The sequence below is a fragment of the Lepeophtheirus salmonis genome, chromosome 7, assembly GCF_016086655.4.
Source record: "Lepeophtheirus salmonis chromosome 7, UVic_Lsal_1.4, whole genome shotgun sequence".
Lineage (NCBI taxonomy): Eukaryota > Metazoa > Arthropoda > Copepoda > Siphonostomatoida > Caligidae > Lepeophtheirus > Lepeophtheirus salmonis.
The window spans coordinates 6,290,303-6,316,142 of NC_052137.2; the positions used below are offsets into that span (position 1 = coordinate 6,290,303).

Sequence of the window (25,840 nt, forward strand, 5' to 3'; positions counted from 1 at the left end):
CCTTAATACAGTCAGTCAGTCCTTCGAACTATCAGTACTAAAACTGATTTAAAAAAGAAATAAAGTTGAATGGCGTCTTCAGGAACCAAAATTAATAAGTTTTAGGACTGATATGAAGGACTGAACTGGACCGAGACTGCAGTCTTGAGTCCGAAATATGGCCTGGCATATCTCAATTCTCACATCTAAAAAAAGATTTATCTAGAAAATTAAAAAAAACGACTTTTAAGCAAAACAGTTTACGAAATTAATCAAACCTTGGTTAAAATGAACAAATAAATTATACCAATAAATCCTAAACAAGCAAGAAATAAAGAATTGTATGAAATATTATTTATTTTTTTGAGGATAAAAAGTATTCACGATAAAATTTAGACTCAAAGGAATCTTTTAAATCTCGGGGTATATAGTACCCCCATTCACTAACGGAGAGTTAAACCAGGTAAAATCGATACCTCGTGACGTCTTACAGGTGTTTTACTTTTTTTTAAATTAAAATATTATATAACTAATAAGTATAAACGTAAATTGCACGTATTATATTACATTACAATTAAAAAATGAATATTTTTTTGGAAGAATTATGCAATGCTCTTTATAGATACATATATCAGATAACTTATTTGTCTTAATATATCATTAACATTTTTAGGAAATATTCATAGGAGTCACAGTTAAGGACCGGTCCTTGGACCTTTTAGGGTTGTCAAGTTTGTCCTTAATAAAAATAGTTTTTGTTAATATTACTAAACTGGGATCAAATCGATGAACTCTTATTTTATAACTATCGATAGTCAGCATTTTAGATCAAGTAAAGCTTTAGCCAATAAAGGTTAAAACAAGATGCAAACGAAACAAACAAATTATAAGAAAATAAAACAAATACTTAGAAAAATAGGGATCGGAATATATATTTGCATTAATAAACCATCGACAATTTTAGGAAAAATTCCAAGGACCGACCATTAAGCACCGGTCCCAAGTACTGAAGGTCTAAAGTTCGTTCCCAAAGAATGGTAGGATCAGTCCTAAGACTGTACTGAACTACTTCGAATAAATACAGACCAACATTATTCAATAATAACTAATTAAGTTGGATTATGAGTAGGTCTTCGATTCAAAAGTTTAATCTTGATCATACATATGCTTTTTAAGACAAAAGCAAGCTAGAATGATTTGTTTCCAAAGTTTATCATTAATCCTTCGCAGGTACTTCAAATTGCACTTACAATAGGGTTAATTGATTTTATAATGAAATAATTGGTAGATTTTAAAGGGTGGTTCATCTAAACGTTTGCAAGCCTAGAAAAAAATAACATTGTGACTTTATTTCTTAAACGATTTAATTAAAATTTTCACAAAAATCAACATTATAATATAAATTTTACATTCAATTAATAAAATTGCCGTAAGCTTGGATCACAAGTTCACAACGTACCTGGAAATGTGCCTCTGCTATCTTGACCGTTACCACTAGGTAAACTTTAGAATGCCCTCAGGTCTCAGGGATCTTATGGTGCGGTTGGGACCTTCAGAAGAAATCTGTTCAACATTGCCCCAGACAAAAGTTTCTAATAGCTCAATTTGGCCTAGTTATGAGTCCCAAAACATATATCCCATTATCAGAATCAAGAAATTCGAGTGTTTTTGTACCCCGTCTTGCTGCCAGATCCAAGGTCGGTCTTTTAAGATGGTGCAGATCAAGAGAAATACTTTGGTGCACAGAAAACGGATGTAGACCTTGGCGTTGAACTTCAGGCCCTGCTTGAAGATGAAGGGAGGCATAAAGTGACCTTCACGGCTAACAACGCCAAGAAATATAACTTGCCGTGAGTACTTGGCCTTCATGATCCTAGGAACGTTAAAAGGCCTTTTCGAAATTCATATATTGTTCATCTAAATATGCTTTTGGGTTTTACATAAATTTTTCTATTCTGAGAAGAACAAGAAAAAAAAATAGAGGGCTTTAATAGGCGCCCCTTTTCCGCTTATTTGACTGTTTGCTGTTCCTTGCAACATGCATAGCTGTGGTACTGTAGGTCTTCATTGATAACACGATGCACAATTGAACAAGACGCAACGTTGAATCTGTTAGTGATCGTATTCATGTAGATTCTTCTCAATTTTGTTGTATATTTTCCTCGAAACATCAGGACTTTGGATGATTTTGGCCGCTTCCGGGACATACTTCTGTTTGACACGGTTTCTGAATTTCTAGACAAATTGATGCACCTGACTATTTTGGCCAAAAACGCGTTGTCTATTTCATCATATATATATCACAAAAGCACTCAACGTTTATGTTCCTGACTATACGGAGACGGAAATATGGAAGCATAAGGAGCAGCTGACGTGGTAGAGTGACATTCTTACCGGATTCACTCTCCATTAGTAAGGGTTTGTATTGAAACCACTATGCTAGCGGGATAGATAGAGGCCAAAGAAAACGGCAAACGTTAAAGAACTATCCTTTATTTGAAAGCCCATATCGGCTACAAATTAAGTTGCATACATTCAGTGAAGGTTCATATCTATAGTTAGCATTCTTGGGTTTCTTAATGCATCCCACAAATTCGAGTACAAAACTTATTATTGACCAAAATACAGCATAATAAGTTGTATGTTTATGTGATGTAAAAAAATTCTTTGTATTTTTCTCCACATCTAATTTTTTTTTATTCGATATGGTTGTTGTCTTAACACACCCCATATATAAGTATTGAATTGTTACTCTGATTGATGATTTGTCATTTATTCATCAATGGTTGAATTAATTAGCACTCCCTTATATTAGTATTTATAGATTAAAGGGCTACCTATTTGAAGGATGCTACAAAATTAGAATGAATTAAGTTTTTCTATTGTTAATTATTTGATAAATTAATTATATATTTTTATTTTTAATCGTCAAAACAAAGAGCTCTTGAACTTTTGATGTGTGTAATAGGTGACGTTCACTCTGGGGAGTGCTAATGTATGAAAATGAGAAAATTAGATTTGATCTCAATTTTTCTAATAAATCCATATCTTAGGAGTATTTTTGTGAGAAATTAAATTAAATGCATCTGGAACGGTTCTAGGATGTTTCGTACTTATATATATAAAATAAATCTTCTCATATATATTTTATAAAATACAATATTTAAAGGAATACATTCGAGATGACGTCGACCGAATAAGGGAACTTGTGCTGCATCACGGGAGCATCCTTGCAGATCTTAGCGAAATCGTGTTTCAACTCCTTCAAGAGACAGACTTATGGATATTTTTGGACTGATGTAGTATTGTATAAATTTATTTCCCACATGCCATCTATATTGATACTTCAAAGTTGCTTTGGCTAAGAAATAATTTAATATATTTCAAAAATTTCTTTTAGTTAGATCAATCTTCTGATCTCATCAGAATTTCCAAATCCAAAAACCCTCTGTTGAAGGAATCCTTGGGTTATTTTTAAAAGGACAATTACTTTTACTATTTTGTATGAATTCATTGAAAAGTAAAATGTCTGGGAAATATCTAGTATATCTCTAGGATTAATTGTTTTCAAATCAAGATAAAATTCCTTCATTTCAAGTATTAGTTTATTGTATCAAACGTTTGTGGATGTTGCTAATCGTAGGAAATTTTTTATTAAATAGACGTCTAACAGGACATGTCACTATTAAATGCATTTAGAGAAAATGGACTCCTTCAAATGACAGTGCAAGCAAGAGTTTTTATGCCACGCCCATATCTTGAGTGAAATGATAAAAATATAAAGATTAAAGTACATAATCACGGCACAACGGTAAAACCCAACAACAAATTCTGTTCAAATTAAAAAAAAAAGAAATCAGGACTCAAATATTGGTGATACAATGGTTAAACTGTGATGTAATAATATAATAAATAATGCTTTTTTGGACAGAATTGCGCTTGGTCGGTTCATTCGTGAATTATGCTGCGTCAAGTAAGGACGTAAAAAATACGTAATTACTTTTCCCACAACTTATTACAATAAGTTATTACACATTAGTTACTCAGTTATTCTTTTATACTTATCTTCCATCCAGGGTAGCAAGACGTACTGTAGGAACTTGAGGTCCATCCTTAATGAAATGATGGAACCATCATGCTAGAACATTTCATTCATTCATTTCCATCGCTGGCCACAGCTCCAAAAACCATGACTTTGGCCGGATTCTTTTGGGACTGAAGTGGGATCACAGGTGGTTACTTTTACTCAGTTGTGTTTATTTTAAGTCCAGACTCAAGGAAATGAGGTAGCATGATCAAACAATGACAGGGAACAGCTCCAAAAGCCTTGACTCCGCCTTGATTCTTGGACTTCAAAACTGATGGGACTTCAGCTTTAGATAACAGGTGATGACTCTTACATTTTGATGATAAGGTTCTGCGTCCACCACAAACTTTTTCTCACATACGTGCAGAAATACTTTTGAAGCCTCATTCTGCTTCTAAGGTTCAAAAGCAAAGTGGCCAACTATATGGCCTTTGCCTTTTCTGTACAACAACAAGTATCATATGAAAGAAATAATTCTTCCAGCCACAAGAAATGGAATTATTTGTGCGAAATTTATTGTAGGAAATTTGAAAAATACCCCATCTGCAAAGCCCGGTACATAAAGCCTAATATTTCATAGACATATTTAAGTCAATTATAAGCTGATTATTCAAATTACAAGAATGAGTTAGGATACCAAAATCTTTTAACTATAGTTTAGTGTGTTTATTTAATTGAAGATACCAGGTGGTCCATTAAAATCTGAACATTTACTAATTCAATAATTAATAAAGGTTGAGTGATTGAAATTAATTAATTCTTTGATATATTAAAGCATAAGCAATTTGTTAAAAATAAAACAAGCCTGAGCCCTCTAGCATACGTACAAGTCGAGAAAAATAATACTTTAAAATGATCGACGAATTTCCATTCATGTACTCCAAGCAGTTGGGCGTCTCCAAGACCACCTTATACTCTGTCAGCTAGTCCAAAACGTGGAAAATGAATATGTACTCTGTCAAAAAGGCTAAATTGTACCCGGAGGAATTAAAGGAAATAGCCAGGCCAATCCCTTCAAGTCCATGAGGGCCCACCTAAGAGATCTCGTGGCTACACACCAAACTCTTAAGGTGAAGGTGTAGAGGCCATTTATGAAACCAACAATGAAAGAAGCCCATCTCCTCATTTGCAAAACTCTTTTAATGAGTCTTTTGAACTCTTTTGACGCTCCTACACCCCTGATACCAGCTCCCACGACTACACCTTTTGATACATGTCGAGGGGAAGACCTGCAGTGCTCGCCGAGGGTCTCAAAGCCACTGTCAGCCATTGCAAGGACGCCATAACAGAGAACTACATCGGCAACGGGTATAAGGCCTTCCACCGCCGTCTGGAAGCCATTAACCCCGCTAAGGACGGCTACATTAATGATTAAGAGAGCCCAGACACACATCTTTTTAAAGTATTAATTTTGTTGAAATTATTAGTTAACTAATAAATTATATCTTCTTTAAGTTTAAAATTCAAAGTGGTCATATTTTAATGGACAACTTGGTACTTATATTTGGCCCAATATGCCCATTAAAATAAAATCTATGAATTTTTCATTCTTTTATTGTAACCATCATATTTTCTTACTTTAAAATAAACTTGCAACATGCCCAATGGGTTAAAAAGAATAGTTTTTTGATAAAAATCCTTCGAGCTTGCTTTTGTGTTAACTGGTCACATATACTGGGAACAACCCTTTTTGTGTATAGGATTTTTACATACAAACTTCGCAGCCCTTCTATGTATAGAACTTAACCTTAGAATATTATAGGTATCCTTCATGGTGAAGTATTCATTAAATAAGACTCTGATGTTTCTTTTAATAAAATTAACATTTTTAAGTGGTCTTTTTTTACTCTTTGATTAATTGATGACGTTTTAATTTTTGAATGTAAAGTTTTGCCTTCGTTTTATTCTCCACTACTATTTTTGAAATTCAATTATAATGCCATTAAAAGATGCCTCATAATATAAAGTATAAATTAAAAAGTATTTTGTAGAATGTAAAGAAAATTCCAAATAAAGGTAAAAAATAGTTAAACAACAAAAATACATATATTAGTAGTAATATCAATAGATATGGTCCGATTCTACTTTTAACACTTTTTTGATATATTTTTTAATTAAATATACTTTGCTCATAGTAAGTGATAGGTTTCGGGGAGGTTATTTTCTTCTCGAACTGAGTAGACACGGGTAATTGGGGAAACCCAAGGTATTTTAATACCGATGAGTAGTGATGTGTAGGTCCTTATTTCGGTGGCAAAACGTATACAGTTTCGTTACTTTGAACTTAACAAAAAAAAAAATGGGTGGAAGGAGCCTTGTTTGGCTCAAAATGTCACTTTTGACACCACCAGTAATGAAAGAAACCTTTCCCTCCTTTACAAGGCTCGTTTGACTGAGTCTCTTGAATTCTTTTTTGATACTTTTGCCCCCCTGATATCAACCCCAATGACTAGACTTACACTGAGGTTCTCAAAGGCCACTGTCAGCAAGCACAGGGAAGCCATGACCGAGGACTACATCTGCCTTCCGCCGTCGTACGGAAATCATTACTACTGCCAAGAGCATTAATGCTTAAGAGAGCTCAGACACACATCTATATATAGTATTAACTTAGTTGAAATCCTATAGTTAATTAATACATTATGTCTTGTTTAAAATTTTGGATTCAAAGTGTTCAGATTTTAATGGATCAAACGGTATTGAGGGTTTTCTCATCTCATTTGAGATAGGCAATGGATATACAACGGTTTGCACAACGGAAGCTTCAGATCTTCCCCTCGGCATTTGTAGTCGAGGTGGTTAGCATCAGGGATGTATGGTGGCCAAAAGTGTCAAAAAAGTGTTCAAAAGACTAATTCAAAAGAGTTTTGCAACTGAGGAGATGGGTTTCTTTCAATGCTGGTGTCAAAAGTGTCCTCTCTGCCCTCACGAGGCTCTTTCCATCCATTTTTTATAGCTGTCTGGACATTCGTGTGTGAAAGTCCGAGATACCTTGTATGACCCTCATTGACTTGATCAGATTGGCCTGGGTTGTTGGCTTTAATTCGTCCTGGTCGAGTTTGGCCTTTTTGACAGAGCCCTTCTTCCTCTCCAACGTTTCGGTCTTGCTGACTGCGTAGACAGGGGTCCTGGATACGCCCAACTGCTTGGAGTGAGTGAGTGTAAATTTGTCAATCCCCTTCAAGTGTCATTTTCTCGATATATTCGTAAGCTAGAGAGCTCAGGTTTTTTTATTTTGTAACTAATTCTTTATCCTTTAATATATAGAAATATCAATAAATTTATATGACTCAACCTTCCCTAATTATTGAATAAGTAAGTGTTCAGATTTCAATGGACAACCCGGTACCAGTTGATGAGGTTTATTGCTTAAAATCAAGCCGATTCATTGGAATTTGAAGTCGACACAGATTTTTTTTTTTTTTGAATTTGAGTCAAGTCGAAAAATCATCGACTCAAGTTGTGTCCAAACCATTCGATAATTGTTCGAGTCAATATACCAATGGCATACTATGGAATACTGAAAATTCTTACGGCTTACAACCCTGTTGACGTCTTTCAATGTTATCATATTTTCTATGGTATTCCCTCAGACGTGGGCGCCCTGCGCAATTTGGACAATAATATTTATATAAAACGTCATGACAGCTAAGATATTCATCTTCCAAACCTTCTCCGAATTTTTAGGAGGACAAAGTTCATTTTCAGGTTCTTTTATTTTTACATATGAATAGGTCATATTTTTTTCAATTCTAGCAATTAAACCTATATGTAAAATATATTATTTTTCGTTGATAAAACTGTTTTTTGTACATTTCAAATAAATAGCGAAGACACCTCCATTGAACATAGGTGGGCGCATCAACAATACTACCGTCACATAAATATCCTTACTCCATCCTGGAAATCAACTCTCTTAAGACCTAAACCTTTAAATGTACACACGTACAGATTTAGGACTTAAAACTTGGAGTATCATGGCTAAATTACGAAACATGTGATTTTTATTAAATCAAGAAAAGACGACTGATAACCAATTTGTGATATGTATCAATACCGTATTTAGTTATATTTTTTACTCAATAAATATCATCGTTTACAAGCAATAACAGCCTACCCACTCAGGGGAACAGATTGGGTGCTTTTTGACGATGAAGGCCGTTCCCATGGAGTACCACGCTGTCCTGATGGAAGATAGGAAATGAATCCAAATTTGGACGGAAGGTGCAACAAACATTGTTATCTAAGACGCTCTAAACTGAAAAGTCCTGAGGATAAGGCCAGTACTGGCGGACGGCAAGAAGTCCACCGTTTTATTGCCAGGGAATGGACTTTTTGATATTATAGGCAGTCCGAAATGAGATGCCAACAGTCTCTGTACCCTTCTTGGCAGAGACTCCGGTACGGAGGAGATCGGACAAGCGTTTTTTTTGGTTTTATTTCGCTGTTGCTTCAATATTTTTACACTTTGAGACGTATGATAAAAGCAAAACTTGTTATAGTTCTCGTTTGGCTGCGGAAAATAGCGGTATGAAAGCGGAAATAAAGGCTGATGCAAGTTTTGAGTCCTCACTAAAAATGTATTTTGCCAACTTTTTCGTTTAAATGTTCCGTTGATCAAAACTACTTATAAATATTTATACGGTTGTCTCTGTAACTATAAACAATTTTTTTGAAAAAAACATCACGTTTTCAGCAAATACAAAATAGAAAATTTAAAATACGAAGAATAATACAAAAACATTAATTTAAAGTTTACTTGAAGGAATGCAAAAAATAAACTTGAATGGTAGATGATGGTATATTTGTCTATTTTTCTCTTCTTCATTTAAACACCCACTCTTTAAACATACCTTTTTTACTCTTTGAAGAATAAAAGAGTATTATTTTTTTGTTTTGAAAATTGTGATGAAACTTGCTTCATTTTTATGGTTTGATGAGCGCCTTGTTTGTCATTGTTTTCTAAGGTTTCTTTTGCCTTTGAGCATCCGAACTTTTAAAGTCCTTTATCAAGTGAGAGCTGATGGTCGTTTTCTTAATTTGGTATGTTAATAGAAAATTATCTCTCTGCAAAACTTTACTGCCTATGCAAAAATACATTATTTTGCTGCAAAATGTTACATGAATAATTTTTCTCTTATCCTTTGTAGTATTCCTTAAGGCACTTACATATATGCAGTACAAACAAGTTATTAAAATAATATCTCATTCATTAGGGCCTTGATTCTATGTATGTATAATATTACAATTTACAGGCCCAATGAATGAAAGTTTGATAATGCACAAAAAAATATTTAATAAAATATATTTATAGATAGGTATTTGTGTTGGGCTTTGGTCTAAGAACCCGGGACCGGTTTGATAGTGTTATGCTTTTAAATGGACCAAACCATTTCATTCCTTTAAAAAAGTTCGGTCCATATCATTCTGTAAGAAAAATTGGCTGAGTAAGAGTCTCATTTCTAATTCGGTTTAGATGGATTGTTAGTAATGTCATGTATGTTTATATATGTAAGTATTAGTGTCGGATTTTGGTCTCAAAACGTTATGCCTTTAAGCTGACCAAACTAATTTGGTCCTTTAAAGAAGTTCCATCTAGATTGATATCAAAAAAACAATTGGTCTGAATCTATTTATTTTCAAATTCAAAATTTTCTATAGATGAATTGTTGATGATGACATCATGTGTAACTTAAAATTGTGCATCTGACCTACCACGACGTCATATGAAATTAAATGTCGTATATTAATCAGGACTCTGGAGAAAATCGGTCCATTGATTGAGACCGAAAAAAATCAATATATTCTGTGTATGACCAAACAAATCTGTCTGAATAGTGTTCATGTCGAATTCAGTTTAGACTGATTCAATAGATGGTATATATGAGTATAAATAGTGTTATAGGCGTCTCGTCAAACTCAATTTTGGGTCATCATGGTCAAGATGAAGGAGCTCAGTGTCTTGTGAATACCTACAGTGAAGGAAAAGGTTACAAGGCCATTTCAAAGGAGTGTGATGTTCATGTGAGACAGTCCAGAGCATAATTAACAAACACAAAAGGTTCTACACTACTAAAAATCCTAGCGGGCATGGCAGGAAGCGTAGGGAGTCCCCTAATTTTACCTGAAAATTATGCCTAGAGGTCAACAAGAACCCCCAGACAACAACTAAGACCCTAATGGGAACGCTTGATTAGGCAAGACAAAGGTGTCACGCGCCACTAACGAGCGAGTCTTGTACAGAGGAGGTATCCATGGGCGTAGCCTACGGAAGACACCGGTGCTCAGGAAAAATCATGAAGACGCTCGCCTGGCATTTGCTAAAGGGTTATCTGAAGCATAGTCCCAGCTTTTGGTCAACCGTCTTATGATATAGATGAGAAAAGTTGGAAATATTAAAAATGACAAAAATTAACAAGGTTATGGATAATTTTGAGGACAAGTGTGCCATATAGTGGTGAAACTCGGTCCTAGAATGCATTTTCTTCCTTGTTGAGTCTTTAGTGATTTTTTCTATACGGATTTGCACGAATATTTTGGTACTGCCTACGATCTGAGACCTCAAGCCTAATTGAATTCGTTTTCAAAAAGTGACCCGATGTTTCATGTAACCTTTTAAAGAAATAAAACTCTAATTTTAATTTTTTGTGTTTTGTCTCTGATAATAAAAAAAAATATTTGTCATCTATAAAAAACATTGAAGACGCAATTATATAATTTGACTTCACCCACACTGGAAAATACATTCTGGCACCGCTGCTCTGTAAAACATTCCCTGGCTACAAAAGTTGAAAAATCATTTTTTTTGAATTCCCTCCCATTTTCTGATTGCATCAAATACTAAAATTTCTAAGAATTTTCTCCGATACCAATACGATACAGATATAAGATATTTTACTCCATACTGAGAAGTACATACATTAAAATCTTAACTCTTTGAATTTTACACTTTATTATTTAACAATAGAATGTCAACATAATTAATACTATAAATAGATGTGTATGTGAGCTCTCTTAATCATTAATGTTCCAGCCCTTAGATCAGCGTACCAGTGCTGGCTGACAGTGGCTTTGAGGGTCTCGGTGTTTGGATGAAGGGTACTGTAGGACTTCCTTTCGTTATGTACCCAGAAGGTGTAGTCCAAGGGGTTGGCATGAGGGCTGTAGGGGGGCCAAAAGTTTTTAGGCCAGAAGTCAATGTTATTGACTAACCATTCATGGGCCTTTTTTATTTGTGAGCGGGCACAACATCATCCTACTGGGAAACTATATTTTCAGCAGGATTGTTTGCGTGCATCCACGGTTAAAGGCGAAGGTAGTCACATACTCAAACCCCGTGAACTTGTAACCGACTGGGAACCACACCAAAGGTCTGCCTTGTCGTCAGGGACCACAACGCCCATGTACATGGTAGAGGCAGGGTCACTTTGTGGTATTTTGTGTCCTTATTTATTCATCTATATCTACAAGGGTTTAGTAACTGTCTTTCTGTTATGTATTGACTTTTATTTACTTTAGATCATGACGTAGGGATTTGTTTTAAATAGATAGTAATGTACCTTGTGTTTTTCGAGTTGGTATATTTTAATAGTCATATGTATGTACATCCTTTTAAATGTAATCTCTTTTAGAATATATGTTTTAGTGTATGATTGTACCCCCAATCCAAAGGTGTTCTTATTGACTTTACTCCGGTTTGCTTCCGTCTTTGGTATTGTTCGTGTATTACACTTTCTGTCATTCCAGAGTTAAGGAACTCTAGTTTTTTGTTTTGTTTTTTTGTAACTATTTGCTTATGCTTTTATATGTACAAATATGAATTAATTCAAATAACTCAACCTTTTTAATTATTCCATTATTGAATTAGTAAGCGTTCAGATTTCAATGCACCACCCTGTATAACAGCTTTGTGATTTCTTGTCTTGTGCATACTTAAACGCTATAATTATGCGTAATAAACTTGGATTTTTTTTTATATATAAAAAAGTGTATTTTTTATCTTCAATTATTTATTTTTTTTCAAATATTTGTACGGAAATTGAGTGATGAAAAAAAAAAAGAAGCCTTAAATGATTTGTGGGTTACTTAAATAGGTATACAGCAGTCATATTGGTTAGTGACATACCCAAAGTATTACTCATGATTTCATTTCATTGTTATTCTATGAACATAACTAAAAAAAAATATTTCATAAATAAGCATCGAATACCTTTCTTCCCTCAACTATAAAGGAATTTTTCAATTAGCATTTGTATATTTTGTCCGTCTACAAATTTTTAATAGGTTTTTTTTTTTTTTTTGAAAATTTGTTGTTACAATGCTGCGAATTTTATCTCGCAAATTATACAATATGTGAAATACATTTCCAAGTTTTTTTATTATTTATCCTCAAAGGCTCTTTTAATCAGTGGATTCTCTCAAGTGGAAAACATGAAGCTCCTTCAAGTTCTTCACAATGCTTATATGCAATATGTAAAGAATCTAAACTACTTCAAGTGTCATTATTAATGATAACGAAGATGTCATCCTTAAAGGAAAAAAAATGCAGAAACTAACCAAGTCTGATGCAATATCACTTCTGTTGGGATGATTCATAGATTCTACAGGGCTTTGGAGATAAATGACGATTTTTTCAAATGTCTATATCTCGGCTCCCACTTTGAATTTTGCGCTAAAAAATCCTTTTCTACAACTGAAGAATTCTTTCTTTCATATAAAACTTTTTTTTAAAGAGCAGGCCAAGGCCATAACAGCTTACTACTATCCAAAGCTTTTGAACTATTTGAAGCACAACAGGGGCTCAAAAGTCATTGTGGACATCCATGAGAAAGAGCTTGTGGTGGAGACTGAAATTAATCGACAAAATGCAAGAGTCATCATTGTAATCTGACTGAAGTCCCACCAGTTTTGGAGTCCATAAATTTAGTAAAATTCATGGCTTTTGGAGCTGTGGTTAGCGGTGGTTCCATTATGCACCATATTTCATCGAAGCTGGACTTAAAATCAACACAGCTGGGTACCTGAAGATCCTGTTGGACGTCCTGCTATCCTGGATGGAGGATTAAAAAATTCAAGGAAGCAATTGCAAAAATACAGAGTGCAAACTATATCAAATAACCAATTCAATTTTAAAAGAAAATGCATATTCTCTAAATTAATAATCTGGTTTTAATAAAAACAATTGGCAAATCAATTCTAAATAATAAAAAAAACTATTATTATTCAATATAATCGCCTTTGGTGATAATAATGGATCCGGCTTTACTTTGGAAACGGGAACAGGTCTCCTTTAGCAGATTCCAGAATTCATCCTGGATCCTGGATATCAGCTCCAATTTTACGCTGTAGCAGGGTCTGTTAGTGTCTTGCTTAACTGTCCCCTACAAAAATAAGATCACAGGATTGAGGACCGATGAGTTGGGAGGCCAAACAAAGTTAAACAAAAATTATGACAACCAAGTTTTCTTACCATTGTGACTTTGGTCTGGATTCAGAATCCCCTCAATACTCTTCCAACTAATTCCTGACTCCCCAGACAAAGAACTTGTCCAATTGTTTGAAGTTTTCAATCTCGACAGTGTCTCGTCCGGCGCGGATTGCAAAAATAGCACTCTGCCTTTTCCACGACTGTGGAATAAATACTTTGTTGGTCCATACTGTTTTTTTTAACTGACACTAAACATTTTTGGCTTTCCTCTAAAATAGGGATGCCCAACTTTTTAATATAATGGGCGGCGGCACTGCAACTTGAAATATTTTAATTGGCCAAAGAACCTATTAAATTAAATTTCATGAAAAATCTCTTAATAATACAAAACTATTTACTACCACATATTTATTTCAAAGAGACCTAATCTAATATTTCCAGGTCAAACCGCTTCAAAAAAGGACATTCTGACAACTATTCTGCATTATTATATTTGGGGAGGGTGTTGAATGAAAAAAAAAAAAAAAAATCCCAGAGCGATAATTTTTCAAAAATTCCTTTATTTAGAAATTATTTTTAATGTTTGTAAATATTATGTGCATTCTACACGTTTTGATGATTTTTTGATAATTTTCCTAAAAAATACTACTGGAAGTGAGAATAAGTAGTGGACCATACTCTAACATTAAGTAGGTCGCAATGTGACTCTTGGCCCACAGATTGGACATCCCTACCCTAAAACAACAAAAAACGTCCTTCCTGCACATACGTTTAAAGTCTATTGTTGAACAACAGCTGCACACTGTATAACCAATGGACTATTAAACATAAGATAATGCAAATTTTTTACTTTTGACCGCCTTTCAGCGTTGCAAATATATTGATTCGTCAAAATATTTGCTGAAACCATGTGTTGTTTCTAAAAATTAAATAATAGAAGGAAATCATTCATTTTTATCAATATCAGAAAAACATTCAATCATTTACTTTGAAGTAATAAAAAATATCAATTTCTAGCCTTTGATTTTGACCAATTTAAAGAAGGAAACAAGATTTCTCTTCTTAGAAATGCCAAAGATTCGAATTTAAAAAAATTGAAACACCAGGATCACGCATCAACTTAGTAAAGATTTTGTGGTTCGACAGACTCTACAGGCATTTAATTGAAAGCACTTCAAAAATACCATTTTTTATATCTCTAGAAATAATTTTCTAATCAGAAAATACATCAAAAAAACTTTGTAATTCAATCGTATTTGAACTAGCGAGCTATTCATATACATTGAATCCACACATTTGATTTATGATACAGAGTGAACCTTTGAAATAATATACACTTGAACATTTAATGTATTAAAAACAAACGTTTTGTGTTATTTAATGGATACAAAAAAACAACATGCATAATGAATTTGCTTTTTCTTTCTTTCTGTTCATATTAATACAGGATGGCCTAGATAAATTGGGAAAATATTTAAAGGGTGATAACAAACAAACTAGATGGAGTATAACCATATTTTTTTATTATTTGAACGCTAAATTTAATCAAATACACTTATTCATAATAAGATCCGCCTCTCTTCATAACATTGGCCACACGACACTAAAAGTTTTGTTATTACTTGACGACCTTGTGCGGATCTAGCTTTGCCATTTTCGGGTGATGGACTTATTCAGAGCCTCCACAGACGAATGATACTTAAATAAAATCTTATTGGTTCAGGTCCAGGCTGTTTGAAGGCCAAAAAATCAGGATCCAAAAATGAAGACATTTTGTTGCCAAGACATCCTACACTTTTTTGGGATTGTGGGTCGGTGCACTATCTTACTCGAAGGTGTAATTTCGTCCTTGTCTAATTCATCCATCCAGGGAATGTAAATTAAAAATTCAAGACCAGAACCAGTGCAATGACAATGCTGGATCGGCACCAGGTCGCCTGGACCTGCTACATATTCCAGCACCATGTGGCCGAGGTTATGAAGAGAGGTAGATCCCATTATGAATAATTTAAGGTGATTAAATATAGCTTTCAAATAATTTATGGTTCTACTGTATTTAGTTCGTTCGTTATAGGCTTTAAATATTTTCCCAATTTATCTGGACCATCCTGTATATTGAACTTCCTATAATGTAAGGAACTTGTTCCACATAGAGGAAATTTTTTTCTTGGCAACAAGAAACGATGTATACATATGTTATTTGTACACTCTTGGGTACACACTATTTAGACTTGATACGCCTCACATTTATTCTAGTGTATGTATAGATGATTAATTCCATTTGATTTTCTCAGTCACCCGCCATGGGTTCCACATCAGACATGAATTCAACTCAAGTCCCCAACTCTGTATTAATCACCGGAGGCAACCGTGGAATTGGACTCGCAATAGTAAAGGAATTTCTAAAAGTCTCACCACGTAGAACAAGGATATTTGCAACGTATCGAAATCCTCAAACCTCCCAGGAATTAATTTCACTCGCCCAAGAGTATGACTCATTAACAGCTCTTCAATTTGATGTAGAGGACTTTGATAGCTATAAAACATTTGGAGTAAGGATTCAGAATGAACTAGGGGACTCTGGACTTGATATGCTCATCAACAACGCAGGGATTCACCCTGAAGATGGAAGAACACTGAGGGATCTTACTCCTTCGACTATGCTTCTAACCTACAAAGTCAATTGTGTGGGGCCCACACTACTTACTCGAGAACTATTACCCCTTTTATCCAAAGGATCTCATCCCAATCCAAGCCAAAAGGCTGTTGTCGTACAAATGAGCTCGCATTTAGGGTCCATTTCCGAGAATGAACATTTTGGCTGCTACTCTTACTGTTGTAGTAAGTCCGCCTTGAATATGTCCATGATCCTACTCAATGATGATGTCCAGAAGGAAGGCGTTACCATCATGAGCCTACATCCTGGGTGGATTAAAAGTGATATGGGTGGGCCAAGAGCTCTCCTTGAATTGAGTGAGGCCGTTCCACAAATAATGCATACGATTCTTCAATTGTCAAGTAAGGACCGCGGAGCCTTTTTGAACTATGCTAATGAGGCTTTGAGGTGGTGAATGACGAATAAAGGTATAGAGTATATGCATTCATTATATAAGCCAAAAGCCTTTTAGATATATTATATTATTCCTACTCATGAGACAATTTTGACAAATACAATTTGTATGAATGATAAATAAATAAATAAAAAAAACAAGTTATTCATTTTTTTTACAATTTGAGTAGTTTATTTTTTTCTCGTTTCATTGCAAATCTTTTTTGTATTAATGTCATGTTGTGAATAAGATACCGTCTATTAAATGCAGTAGCTGCATTACTAAAGACTTTGTGATCCTTACAAATAGACTGGGAATTAAGTGTCAAATGAAAGGGAATTATAATTTTTAATGAGTTGCATTCAAAATACGCAAATTTTTTCAAGTTGTATTTTATTAAAATATAAATGCTTAATATCTAACCCGTCAATGCAAAATCAAGCTAGAATGATAGAAGTAAATGATTATACCGAGTGGTCCATTAAAATCTAAACGCTTTGAATTTTAAACTTCAACAAGATTTAATAATTTAATAATTAACAATAGAAGTCTCAACATAATTAATACTATAAATATATATGCCTCGTAATCATTAATTTAGCCGCCTTTAGTAAAAATGATGGCATCCAGGCAGTGGTGGAAGGCCTGTCATCTGCTGCTACAGATGTAGTCCTCTGTCATCGCTTAGCAGTGCTGGCTGACAGTGGCATTGATGGGCTCGGTGTTTGGATGACATACACTGCAGGCCTTCCCCTCGACATGCACCCAAAAAGGTGAAGTTAAGGGGGTCGGCATCAGGGATGTAACAGGCCAAAAGTGTCAAAAAAGAGTTCAAAAGAGTCTTGCAACAGAGGAGATAGATTTCTTTCATTGCTAGTGTCAAACGTGGCCTCTTCAGTCTCACAAGGCTCTTTCCACCCACTTTTTTGATAGCTCATTGGGTAGTCCGATATGAAACCCCGGTATCTTTTGCATGGGCCTCATGGACTTGAGGGATTGGCCTGGGCTGTATTCTTTAAATTTTTCGGGTCAGGTTTGGTCTTTGATGTGGATCGTCTTCCTCTCTAATGTTTCCGACATACTGACGGCGTAGACGGTGGTCTTGCAGACCCCAAACTACTTGGGTTGTGCGAATGAAAATTTGTCAACCGCTCAAGTGTCATTTTCTCACCTTGCACGTAAGTTAAAGAGCTGATATTTGTTTTGTTTTGTAACAGATTTTAACGATTTAATAAATCGAAATATGAATTAATTAGGTAACTCAACCTTCTTTAGCTATTATTATTTTATTATTTGTTTGTTATGAGATCTATTCGTGATCATATACGATTAGTTACAACATATAGCCGTAAACTTAAGTCCACATTTCTTTTTGAGGATTAAAGAATTCTTATGCAATTGAACATTTGCAAAGGAGGCCAACATATCTTCAGTCCCTTCATTAATTAATGAATTAGTAAGTTTTCAGATTTCAATGGACCATCCGGTATAAAAATTATCGTCAATTTCTACTTCAAATTATTCTTAATAACCCTTTAAGTTTGCTGCGAATTGCACATAAAGTAGAAAAATTGATTATCCCAATAAAAGAAGAAGTAGAACTATTTAAAGCAGAAAGAAAATAACGTCTTCAGGGACCAGACTTAATAAGTTTTAGGACTGATATGAAGGAATGAACTGTACCGAGACTGCAGTCTTCAGTCCGAAATAAGGACATCCCAGTTTACTTACAGAGGTTTAAAGAAGGTAAATTGAGCCTTGGGGACGTCTTACAGGTGTTTTTAGTATCCAATGACTGAGAGTCCTAACTAGCAGTCCCAGGAGATGAGGCTTGTCAAGTTTGTCTTTAATAAAAATCCATCTTTTTTTAAACGCTCATCTTCCTAATATTACTATCCCAGGATAAAATCGATAAATCTTGACTTTATAACTTTCACGAGTCAGCCTTTTTGGTCAAATATTCACAAGCTTTATCCAAGGAACTTCATAAGGCTTTTTTAAACCATCTATTGTTCCTTGAGTTATGCTTCTGGGTTTGATATAAATTTTCCTCATTTGAGAAGAACCAGAAAAGATCATTCACGGAATGCATCCGTTTTAGTTTGATCAAAGCACTGTTTTGCGTGGCTCTTTTCTGCCTTTTTGACGGGGTTGAAAGATGTCCCTTGCAAGGTGCATAGCTGTGGTATCTTAGGCCTTCATTTATAGTACGATGAACAATTTAATAGAACGCTACGTCGATACTGACAGCAATTGCATTCATTGTCTGGCCTGGGTTTTATATTTTATTTTCTTCAAAAAAGCAAGACCTTTCGGATCACAAGGATTCCAAGAAGTCATCGTCAGTGGGACCTTGATATACTATTTGACAAATTTACTCAAATTATACAAAAGCACACAAAATTTCTGTTCTTGATTATTGATCCTATTATCTTTATTATAAGAAGGCGGAGATATACAGTCATAAGGAAGCATAAGGATCAACTGACGTGGTAGAGTCACATTCGTACCGGATTTAATCTCCATTAGTTTGTATTAAAACCGCTTTTAATGGAGATGGGATGAGGCCAAAGAAAATTGTGAAGGTTTAAAAGAACTACCCTTTATTTGAAGGCCCATATTGGGTAAAATTCTTAATTTTGTATTATTAATCGGTTCAATGACGTTATATGCATTTGAAAGTATTTTTTATGTCACGTCGTAAGTTTTATTGTATATGACAACTTTTCTTTCAAAAATAAACATAAAAAATGGCCCAAAATCAGTTGGTAGCATTTAGCTAAATCTTCCTAACAATAACATCTCACTACACAATACTGAGAAAATTTTTGTGTTTAGTGAGGTATACAAAGATTTATAAGACGGAGTTACGTCACTAATACAAAAATAAACTGTTTATTTTGTTGTCAGCTGTGTATCTTTCTACTCCTTTTTCCCTTATCAGTGTTTTAAAGGTAGATTGGTTGAATTAGAATGTGCTCTTGTTAAATTATATGAACAATTTTCTTGGAAAATAATTATTAATGTCTACCAACTGATTTTGGGCCTTTTTAAAGTTACTTTTAGCAAGGAAGGTTGTGTGACACAATAAAATTGTTATGTGCTTATTAATTTATAATAAAACTATGTCAATGTAGAAACTTGCCCTGAATTTTAAAAAAGAGTCCAAAAATCTGCATTATATAACCTTTTTTTGATAGCCCCATGCAGCCTGTTGGCCATAGTTTTCCCACTAAGATACAATGATAATTATCTAAATATATAAATTTGACAATTTGGAGGCCTCGTGATTAAATTTCAAACTTGTTTCTCAGTTGTTTCTATTTATAAAAAATAGAAAAAAAATCATTACAATAAAAAGTTATGTCATCAAACAAAAAAATTGCATCATTCATTTCGTAATTCGTCGAAGAATACAAATGTAACAGGTCAGCTGAATGGTAAAACTACGATTATAGCGGTCATACAATTATCCCATGCCATTTTTATATTATTCATTTATTACAATTTTTCTTTAGTCACAAAAAACGCCTCAGTTTGTGCGATAACCTCTATATTACCTCTGATTTTTTCCCCAGCGAACAGTGTTTTGAGATCTGCACACACGAAAAGTCAGTAGAAGCCATATATTGAGAGTACAATGGATGTGGAAGCAATTCATAGGCAAATCCATGCCATTTTTCCATCGTTTTCAATTATTTGTGACACAGTGCATTGTTTTGATATATGTAATTGTAGCGAACCAGCTCCATCACCAAATATTGTCTTCCTCCCATCCTCCTTTTTCTTTATTAATCAAACCTTTTCTTATTAAGACGGAAGTATTTTAGAGTACTGTATATATAAAAAGAATTGCTATAAAAGGTCGTATATAAATAAATTTAAGAACATAAATAAATACAAGATCCAACTTACTACATTCAAATAAGATGTTTTATTCAACTCGTCCTCACGCGTACTACATAACAATGTTTTTCCCCTTCTTCAAATGGGTCTGTTTTTCCTGATTTCATCCTTCAAAAACTCCAACAATACTATGTAACAATTATTACTAATTATTACCATCAACAGCGATTATAATTGCTGGATTTTCCAGCATCACAAGGCTCTTTCCACTCTCTTTTTGGATATCTCTCTGAACAGTCTGATTTGAAACCCTGGGATCTCTGGCTTGGACCCTTATACACTTGAGAGGATTGGCCTTGGCTGTTTTCTTTGATTCATCCAGGTCCATTTTGGCCTTTTTGACAGAGCCCTTCTTCTTTATCAATATTTTGGACCTGCTGACGGTGTAAATAGTGGTCTTGTACTTAGAAATTCGTCGATAATGTTCACGTGTCATTTTCTCAACCTATACGTAAACTAGAGAGCTCAGGTTTATTTTCTTTTGTAACCCATTTTTTATGCTTTAATATATCATAATATGAATTAATTTCAAACACTCAACCTTAATTAAAAATTGAATTAGTAAGTGTTCAGATGTCAATGGACAACCCAGTAAAGTCCCATATTTATTATTTTATTTTTATTGTCTTTTTTGAGACGTCAATTGGCAGCCCTGCTTTAAACCCTTCAGCTAATCTAATAATCAAGACTCAACTTGAAGACAAATCAGTCTAGCTTGTTTTGGTGTTGACGTATCACATATTTACATCCACAAAAAACAAAAAAAAACACCACACAACTATCGATATACTATTAAAATTTGCTGTGTTTTATGTTGAGGCAGAAGTGAATTAACTTCATGACATGAGATCTATCTGATAAAATGTATTTGAACATGAAACACATGCCTGCGCCCAAAATAAACTTCACATTTGTATCTACAGAAAGGCAGCATACTGTGTGGTCTCCTTCATTTTTAAGTGTTTTTCGATTTCATTAGAATTGCATCATATCATGAATAGACAAGCATAAAATTAAAAAATAAAATGCAATTTGGAATGTGTCAAAGATTCTTTTTTTATCCTTTTAATTATCACTTATAAAATATGCTGAAGAGGTAATTACTATTCTTGTATATATAGAGTGAAAATGTGCAAAAGTAAAGGAACTGTTTTTTTATTATTGCCTAGCCAGGAGCGTCCGCAGGATTATATATATATATGTATTATTATTATAGAGGGTTGGTTTATAGAATTTTTGAAAAAAAAAATCAAAAAAGTTGAAAAATGAAATTATTTGGGAAAAAATTTATGAAATCAAATTACAATTTTGAATAAAAATTTCAAAAATTATTCTCAAAAATTAAATTCAAAATATTAAAAATTTTCACTTAAGAATATCAAAAATTCCTTAATTTGGGGGGGTGCTATACCTCATCATATATTATTATTTGGCAAAAAGTCGGATTAATTTTCCCTTCATATTCGAAAATTATATCTCAATTTGTTATAAAGTTATTGTCGATTATGTATTTTTTACGTTTTGTGCTTCCTGGACCATGACCATTGATCTTGACATCTCAAAATTTATACTCTCTTAGTGTGACTACATACAGGGTTCGACGCAATATTTTTGACATTGATATTACTGCACATAATGGCTGTAGCATTTTTGCAAAATATTGGTCAGTTGTTCAGAAAACGTGGTGCTGACGTCAATAGAATCCAACGAATTTAACCCGTCTAAACAGTGGAAAAGAATAACAGCTGTTATGATGATTCGTTCAGGTTTTTAGGACTGTTACATCATGAAGGGTGCTGCATGTTGAGGAACAAAGCGAAGACCATCAGTGCCATTTGTCATTTTGTTTAAAGCCACAAGTCCAAGATGTGACTGTCCAAGAACTTCGAAGACCCCGCCCCCCAAACGTCTGGCCTCCCAACAGCCCCGACTGCAATGCTTGTGACTTCTACTTGTGAGGTTCAGTTGAACGGGACACCAACCGAAACTCGTGCTACACGGTAGCCGAGTTAAAGAAGTGCTTCTTTGTGATTTTCAACAAGTTCCCCAGGGACCAGGTTTAGGGTGTCTGCAACAGGTTCAGGCTGGAGAAGGTCATAGCCACAGAGGGTACTTACTTTGAGTAGAGTTCGAAGCCAGAAGCCACACCTTTCAAATAGTTTTTAAATTTTTGGATTTAATAAATTATTAAAGATTTTAAGAATTGTTTTGTAAATTTTTGAAATGTGTGAAAAATATCGTGTCGACCCTGTATAATCTTTGTACCAAGTTTGATTAAAATTACAGGAGTACCTATACCAAATTTTAAGCCGATTCTAATATCGTCTCTACGTACAATACCGATTCCTTCTTATTGATACAGGAATTTAATAACAAATAACAAAATTGTTTACTTTTTAAATATTTAACTGTCTATTAATTACGGAAAGGAATCAAACACATTAATTTATCTATCATAATTAGTTATTAATAAATTTTGAAATTTAAAAAAGCTAACTACTCTCAGTTTGCAGGAGTTAATTAATTTCTGGTTGCCTCATATTAGGGAGTTCCCTCCTCGGCCTCTGATGTAATTTCAACAGCTGCACTGCTAAAAAAATAACTTACGATACTAAGATTTTCTGTTATTTTACTGGTTGGGCTCCCTGAAATCAAATTTACTGTATGCAGTTATTAACTGAATTTTATATCTTTTGTCATAGGAATGGAAATATGTATAAATTAGTGCTTGAGTCCGGGCTCAAATCTTTTTTTAATGGACCAGGGATGGATACTGACGACTCGATTTTGACTCAGACAATATGGACTCAACTTCAGTTATGTTATAAACAATAATATTTTAACATGCATACAAAAAAGAAATATTCGGTAAAAAGTTACTATATGGATTCAAAGTAAACTATTTAACCCAACTTTCATCGTTTCAGACTTTTTGAACTACTCGTGATACAATTCAAATGTATGGGGGTACTATAAATGTGGTTATTTCTAAATTATTACTTTCAAGTAAATTTCCTGTACAATCCTGTATGTATGTATAATCCTTTTATGTGCTTTCTTTTTTTAAATTTGTCTGAACAGCGTAGTCTAGTCTAGCTATTTTATTAATTTGCAGCCGTAATTTTGTATCCAAAAATAAGCTTAAATAAGTCATATTATCCATATAAATAATTATACATAGGTATCAGTGAAATCGGCATTATTTAGGATTTCCAATACTCAATAACAGGAGATGCCTGCCGACTCGGATGCATCGGTACTCTCCTAACTAAAATGAATCACTAATTTTTTTACATAAGCCTGGCGAGTAACAAAAAAATGAACAGATGCTAAACATTTCCTGCGTTCAACTTCAAACAAAAATATTTTTTTTTACTCATTCATGTAACTTCGACTATAAATTATTTATTATGGGACTTTTGTAGAGGGCCATGATAATACAAATTTGACCCGTTTACATAAAAGCAAGCTAAAAAGATTTTTATCAAATTTTATTTGGATTCTTTGACAAGTTATCGTTATTTTGTATCAACAAATTATTTTTATGAACTCTTTGATTGTGTCGAAAAATTGCACTCTTAAAGTAGCAAAAATTGGATGTACAATAGTATAATAAAAAGCATATTTTAAATACCATATTCATATCATTTTTGTCGAATAAAGATTTTAGACAATAAGGTAATTCTTGAAATATCTTAACTCATAAAACAAATTTGTATACAAAGCCTATAGTTGACTCAAATATTATTTAGTTATAGTATATATGAAGTCCCTGGTGGACTGACTCAAAGTAGACTCAATGATCAAAAATGTATTAATTTCTGCCTATTTCTTTACTTGAGTGGAATTTGTGTTTATTACCTGATTTAATGAAACGTCATGATAGCTAAGCGGCTCTTCTATGAAGCATTCTTTCGATTGGCAGGCTTACCATTTAAATTTTCGATTTCTCTTTTTATATTCCAAAAATACATACAATTTTCTGGGTGGCCCTTATAAATTGGGAATTTTTTAAAGGCTCATAACTAGACTAGGATTTTGGAGCGATTTTTGGGGCAAAATGAGCAAGAAAGGGTGGTAAAAATTTGAAAATGAATACCAAAAATACTAAATTTATCTTTTTGAAATGAAAGAAAAATACAGTTTTACATGGATAATTTAGAGTAATCGGTGTTATTTTATATTTATGATAATTAATTCATAAATTTTTGAATATTATAACGAAAAGTTAAGATTTTTGAAAGATTTTCTTCCGTAAATTTTTGTCTTCGATCTGTATTTTTAGTTTTAAACATACTAAAAAAACCTTTAACATCCACATTAGTAATGGGAGCTAATTTGAAGTTGGCGATATCTTTAGGAGTCATGTTAGACGAAGGTATCTCATTATCACGACCACTGAATATAATAAAAATACATTCCATTTCACTTTGAAGGGTGTTTTTTCTATTGCTTTCCCCCTAATGAAGGAAGGGTTTTGCATGTCCATTTTCCCTGTAAAAATATCATCAAAGCTGTTTGTAATCTAATTCGATTCTAAATCATATCTATTTATTTCATACGAGTTTTGAAAAATGAGCTATTTTCAAACAAAAAACGCAAAATAGGTAATTTTTGAGCAATTGAGCGATCGCTCACAAATCCTAAGTTTACTTATAATAAACGAACTACATAGGGTAGAACAAAAAACAAAATATTGAAAAGCTGCATTTAATGACATGCGTCTTTCTGGATGACCTCGGCCTCACGGTGCTGGAAGATTTGGTGGGCCCAGGCTACCTCGTGAGGTTCAACGTTGCCATTGTACTGGATCTGGCTTTGCACTTTTGATATAACTTTCCCAGATGTATGGAGTAGTCCAAGGAAGAAACTACACCTTCCAGCAAACCATTGCACCAACCCTCAAGGCTCAAAATGGCAGGATGTCTAGGCTACAAAGTATAATTACTGTCAGAGCTCAAATTTTAGTTTTTTTTTAGCCCAAACCTGAACCAATGCGATTTCTATCATCTCTGGGGGATGATCAAGATTTAGGCTTGTGCCAAGTATCATTCGTCTGAGAAGGATTCGAAGTAGTCCAGTACTCGTATAAAAGGCAAAGGCGGATTTGCACGTGGTCGCCCTGGCTTGCCAATGCTTAAGTCACCATATGGCTGAGGTTATCAAGAGAAGGGGATCTTATTATGAATAATTGAATATAGGCTTCAAATAGTATAAAAAATATTTCTCTACCTCATTTAGTTCGTTCGTTATGAGCCTTTAAAGAATATCCCAATTTATATGACCCTGTACATCCCTAAAAATCACACTCCCTATCAAAAAATCCATAGACAGTAATTATTACGATGTCGATAATCAATTCTTCTTACAATCCAAGAAGGACATTCACTT

At 33.9% G+C, this 25,840-nt stretch overlaps 1 protein-coding gene and 1 long non-coding RNA gene across 2 annotated transcripts; both read left to right on the forward strand.

The window, feature by feature from the left end:
• Positions 1 to 15,698: 15,698 nt before the first annotated feature.
• LOC121121836 (C-signal) lies at positions 15,699 to 16,712 on the forward strand. Its single transcript, XM_040716831.2, has one exon. It carries the CDS (start codon positions 15,797 to 15,799, stop codon positions 16,562 to 16,564), a length of 768 nt encoding a protein of 255 aa, XP_040572765.1. The 5' UTR covers positions 15,699 to 15,796; the 3' UTR covers positions 16,565 to 16,712.
• A 6,554-nt stretch (positions 16,713 to 23,266) lies between these two features.
• Positions 23,267 to 23,534, forward strand: LOC139905949 (uncharacterized). Its single transcript, XR_011781112.1, has 2 exons — positions 23,267 to 23,317; positions 23,377 to 23,534. It is a non-coding gene; the product is annotated as an uncharacterized lncRNA (long non-coding RNA).
• Positions 23,535 to 25,840: the final 2,306 nt, after the last annotated feature.

Coding starts and splice junctions, on each gene's coding strand:
- LOC121121836 (XM_040716831.2), top strand. CDS start 15,797: ATGGGTTCCACATCAGACATGAATTCAACTCAAGTCCCCAACTCTGTA.